Source organism: Lutjanus erythropterus, chromosome 9, assembly GCF_056507025.1.
Source record: "Lutjanus erythropterus isolate fLutEry1 chromosome 9, fLutEry1.hap2, whole genome shotgun sequence".
Taxonomy (NCBI): domain Eukaryota; kingdom Metazoa; phylum Chordata; class Actinopteri; order Lutjaniformes; family Lutjanidae; genus Lutjanus; species Lutjanus erythropterus.
In genome coordinates, this window is record NC_139325.1 from 28,364,279 (window position 1) to 28,369,963 (window position 5,685).

The following is a 5,685-nucleotide window of genomic DNA, read 5'->3' on the forward strand; positions in this document are numbered from 1 at the left end:
CACCTTGTACCTGGCTGCTGCACAAACAAAACAATCTTTGAGTCATAAATGACGTAAACATAAAGTATTATATATGATTTGTTTATGAAAATAGCATTTATGTTCTTCCCTTTATTTTCTTCCTCCCACGTATGTTCCCACATGTATATATACAGATGTTCATTATCATAAATTATGTAAAATATATGTTTATATGATTTGTGTATGAAAATATTTTCTTTCGTCTTATATAATTACAACCCCCATCATACAGCTTTCAGACTTGTATTACATGCATTCATACAAATGTCATACATGTATGCTACTTTAGAGCCACATACTGCGTGTCACGTGGCATAAATAAATAAACTGGGCTGCACCAACAAAGAACCTAAGATTAGTTCAATCAGAGTTTAAGCAAAACTAGGTTTAAAATGAGCAGATCCAGATTTAATATGAATCAGAGCCCCACTGCGCAATTAAAAACAAATACATCCAAGTTTATTGATGTAAACCAAGATTAAAAAGAGTTTCAAGTCAAGTCAAACTTTATTTGTAGCCATCAGAAATCACAATTGGCCTCAGGGGGCTTTAATCAGTACAGTGTGAGACATCAACTGTCCTTTAGACCCTTGAACAAGTGAGGGGTTTAATCTGAGGCTAATGGGACCTGGTAAACATAAAAAAGGGTAAACCAACTGCTCTTTATTGTTTAACAAAACATTATGTTGTTTGCTAGTGAGCTAAAATGTTAACATAAAATTCCACTGTTTGTTAGTTAGCCAAAAAGTCAGTTAGCCTAGTTGGTCTACTCATAACAGGTCAGCAGAGAAGCTCTAATTTCTGCTTATTTGAGGAAAAACTTAGCTAACAAAATTGGGCTGATAATAAAAAAATTATACAGCGCAGTGAGGACTAAAGAAACTGTCTGACAGCAACAGCAAGACTGAAAAACTCTGTTCCTTAACATTCTTCGAAGAACTTGATTATTTGCTCAATCTATCTTAAAAGGTTAAACCTCCTGAAGTTTAAAGGTAATACTGGATAACATGTTAAGTTGGAGGTTCAAAGTTTTGGTGCAGAATTAAATTCAATCTAGGTTTAGAGCCAAAACTAGACAGAGGGTCAAAGAGATATTCAAATGTGAAATTTCTTTATTTTAAGCTCATTTTAAAAGTTTGGTGCAATATCATTTCAAGTTAAGTCATGACTTAATCAGGTTTAAAAAGGAATCTTTGTTAATGCAACCCAGCCTTAGTGCTTCTAATCAAATAACATGAATACAAATTTGTCATAACCGTGTAAGAAAAAATACAAAATACACAAATACACAGTGCATGTTCACATAAATACCAAACTCCGCATTAGCTGCATACTATATCTTTTTGTAAGGGTGTACAAAGCCCAACACAGAGTCACTTTCAACACACTTCTGCTTTCTTTTACATCTCACACTTCACAGTTCTCTGTGCCACAATATGTGACAACAAATGAGCATGTTGTTACAAACAGGCGGCATATCCTGTTCACACTTAAAGCTGGTAGGGAAGCTTTATCTCTTATTGCTTATCGGTGACGTCCATAGCTGTTGCTTGGATATTCTTTTTTGTTGGCGTCTCTGTGGCAGCACAGGACAACACCTGCAACCGCATTAATGGAGTTCTTGTGAAATCCTGCTGTTATGTAATAAATATTTTTCATTTGCATATGTCAGCTCAAAATGCAGTTGTCTCTTTGGCTTTACACATTAAACCTCATAAAAAAAATGTGGGCTGCTCACACAGACAGAGGTTTGTCATGCTTCCAAATAGGAAGTCCATCAGACAGTCAAACAAGAGACACGCTGCCCTGTGCACAGTAAGTAATTTTCATACTTGTAAAAACATAAACATGTCATTAATTTCCTGCTTCCGGGGTTAAAGAAATAACAAATTAGTGAAGGCAGTTGCCCACAGCTTCCTTTCAATCAGCTCAGATAGCATTGATCTCCTCTTGTTTGTGTTCCTTATCTTTCGTAGTCTTGTTAATCCCCCCCCACATGGCCTGGAACATGTGACAGGACATGCACCTGTTTAGGCGAATCTTAACCCCTTCCATCACACTACCCACGGTGCCTCTCACAGCGGAGGAGGAGAGATAGAAAATAAGAGGATCTAGACAAGCATTGAAGGTACTGCAGAGCAGGGCCTTGTCTCTCCAGTCAGGACTTTTCCACGTAATATAACCGACGATGTGCGAGACGTTGTAGGGGCCAAAACAAAAAGCAAACACCAGCAGTGTCCCTAAAGCCATGCCGATGGCCCGCAGGCGCCGGCGCCGGTCAATGTGCTGCAGCTTGGACAGAATCCTGATGAAGTTGATGTAGCAGAAACTGCAAATCAGAAAAGGGATGCAGAAAAGTACCAAGCAGAGCTCCAGACGTACAGGCAGGAGGACCTCCAGCTGAGCCTGAGTGAAATTCTCATAACACACCTCTTTTGTTCCACCAGTGGTAGAGCTATGTGATGCATTTTGGGTTACGGTGGTATTGTTTTCAGAGGTGATAAAGGGCATGATGAAGACAATACTCAGGTTGATGAAGGAGAAAATCCAGAAGAAGATGCTTGCAGCGACGGCATACACGGGTCGCCGCTTCAGGGTGTGCTGGATGGGGAACGCCACACCCAGGTAGCGCTCCACGCTGACTGCAGTGAGGAAGAAGGTGCTGTTGTAGATGGTCATGTAGAAAATGAAGCCCGACAGCGGGCAGAGGGGGTAGGGCATCTCCCAGAGCATGTTGTTCATCACCTCCTGCATCTTGAATGGCAGGAAGAGGAGGAAGAGGAGATCGGAGATGGTCAGGTTGAGGAGCAGTATGTCGATCGGGGTGGGCTTCTGCCTGACTTTCTTGCAGAAAGTGTAGAAGGCGAGGACATTTGCCGGGAAGCCCAGCACAAAGGTAATGATGTAGACAGACAGACACAGCCCGGTGTGGCACTCCTGCATGGTGGCCTCGGTGTAAGTCAGTCAGTCAGTCAGGGATGGAGATGTGTCACATTATGTCCTTGACTCTGGAGGGAATGGATACACCGCAGCACACACAGGGAGGTTTGATCTGTCAGGCAGTCGGAACCGCTGGAGACGAAGGCTTCTTATTGGGTCAGCGGCCTGGAACAAACCCGGTGAGACAGCGTGGTTTTCCTGTCCCCACCGATAAACCAACGCTCATCGTTTCCTCGAGGGCTTTGAGCTCTGCTGATAAGAGAGAATGGAAAGAGATTACCACACTGCACAGCACAGTATTTCAACCTTGTGTCCATTTGACACTTGGTTTAAGAACACGCTGCTATACTTTTTATACATTAAATTTTTAGCCCACAAGCTGAAAGACGACAGGAAGGAGCCAGAGATAAACTCTAATTCCTTTTTTTTTTTCTATATTCCCTCTTAATTTCTTTCTGTATCCCTACTTCAGAGTTTATTGTGGAGCTGAATTATCTCTTAATGAGGAGTCAGTGTTTTGGTCTGGCACATGGGTTTGTATACAAACTGTAATACTGTGTTATTGCTTCCTCCGTGTCGTAAATATAGTACTATGATGCTTTTATCATTAACTCCCAGCCCCTGCTCTCAGTATATGCACAAATACTGGACACGTTGTGAAAATGATGACCCTCATAAACATAATGACTTAACTACAGCGGGGAAATGAGTGTCTCAAAGCTTTAGCTGGCACAGCCTCACAACACGCTTTTGTCACCAAAACAATGTCTGCATCTAAGTCCACATTTTATTATAAGAAAATAAAAACTGAAATAGAGAATAAATACAGTTCCATCAGCGAGATGCTTGCTTACTCAAATTAAAATAAAAAGATAATAAATTTGTGTGTCGGGACCTTGTAAGTATGAAATAAAAAACAGTTTATCTTCAGCTGCTCTATATTCCTTATCAAAACATTACAATGTTTGCTGGCAAGCTAAAAAAAATTAACAAAACATTACAGTGTTTGCTGGCTAGCTAAAAAGGTAACAAAATATTACATTGTTTGTTAGCTACTTAAAAAGGTAACAAAACTTTATATTGTTAGCAAGCTTGCTGAAGAGTTAATTAAATGGTTTGCTACCTAGCTTAAAAGGTGATAAAACATTATATTGTTTGCTAGCTAACTGAAAAAAGTTAACAAACCATTACAGTGTTTGTTAGCTAACTAGAAAGTAAATTAAATGGTTTGCTAGCTTGATTAAAATATACCAAAATGCCATATCGTTTGCTAGCTAGCTAAAAAGGTAACAAAATATTACATTGTTTTCTAGCTAGCTAAAAGTTAGCTAAATGTAATATTGTTTGCCACCTAACTAAAAAGTTAACAAAACATTGCACTGTTTGATAGTTAGCTTTAAATGTAACAAGCATTATATTGTTTGTTTGCCAATTAAAAAGTTATTTAAATGTTACATGGTTTGCCAGCAAGATAAAAAGGTAACAAATATTATACTGTTTGCTAGTTTAAAGTTAACAAAACTTTATATTGTTTGCCAACAAGTTAAAAAATTTAGCTAGACGATAGCCTACTAATGATTATTTTTCCTCCTTTGAGAAAAACTTTGGAGCAATATGGCCAAATAATAGATTAGAAATTGGACATCAGGAACAATAGACTGCCTGACAGCATCTGACTGACTGTTTTAACAGATCCACTGGCAAAATAAAGAACAAATTAGTGATTTTTTTTGTGCAATCCATATGAAAAAATGCCATTTTAAAAGTTAACCCTCCTCAAGTGTTTAAAGTTTATACTGGATCACATTTTAAATTAAAGGAGACTGAAGGAAAATGTTCAAAAAAACAAATACAAAGAGAATTTTATAAGGACTTATGATATTAAAATAAAAAAAATCTAGTTTCTTACCCTTTATTACGTGAGCTGCATCACACAAAAGTGAACGCTGTGACAGCAACTCGACTCTTATAGTCCAGAAACAGTACAGGAGGAGTTTTTTTCACTGCCCTGCAGAGGAATGTGATGAAACCAAAGAAGTGCCACGAATTTAAGCAACTTGAAGACTTCCTCCTTGTCTGCGGCGGCGGTTTGTCAGCTCGTAGACTTCCTATTTTAGTACTTTTGACAAGAAACTAGCTCAAAAAAAGGAATAAGTGTGGCTTACCTTATTCCACTGCGTGCTTCTTGGCACACCCACATGTGGTGATTGCTCAACTGTTTTATTTGATCTCCTCTATTCACCAGCCTTCGGCTCCTACCTGCTGTCGCCCGGCACGTCCCCCTATTTACATGATAATCTAAACATCCAGCGCAGATAATAGAAATTATTATTAGGGAGATACTGCAGCAATTTACCTCCCACGCTCTCCAAACATGGTTTCCGTGGTAACAAACTGGCCTTTTTGCAATATGAGTGGCGTGGACGGTCTCTGCAAGCCCTGTCTGACCATAGGTTATTAAATCATATTTAGTTATCCGTGCCCACTGTTTACATGGACACCTCTTCATTATGAGAAGGATAGAAAAGGCATTTCACACAAAAGAGATGACCTGTTGCTGTCAGAGCAGTCCCTCCCTTTCACAACATGTGTGGAGGGCAGCGGGGCCAGCAATATGGTTATCCAAACAGACGCCTGTTGTTTGGATAGTCATATATTGTACACAGTTTAAAAGCAACATGACATGTAGGTTATTCAAAGAAGACTGATCAGCCTTCTCATTGT

The 5,685-nt window shown here is 39.3% G+C and overlaps 1 protein-coding gene across 1 annotated transcript; it reads right to left on the reverse strand.

Annotated features, from left to right (window-relative positions):
- Nucleotides 1-851: 851 nt before the first annotated feature.
- On the reverse strand, nucleotides 852-5,350 carry LOC146321759 (free fatty acid receptor 2-like). Its single transcript, XM_084727027.1, has 2 exons — nucleotides 4,871-5,350; nucleotides 852-3,213 (listed from the first exon to the last, which is right to left on the reverse strand). Exon 2 carries the CDS (start codon nucleotides 2,962-2,964, stop codon nucleotides 1,951-1,953), a length of 1,014 nt encoding a protein of 337 aa, XP_084583153.1. The 5' UTR covers nucleotides 2,965-3,213; nucleotides 4,871-5,350; the 3' UTR covers nucleotides 852-1,950.
- Nucleotides 5,351-5,685: the final 335 nt, after the last annotated feature.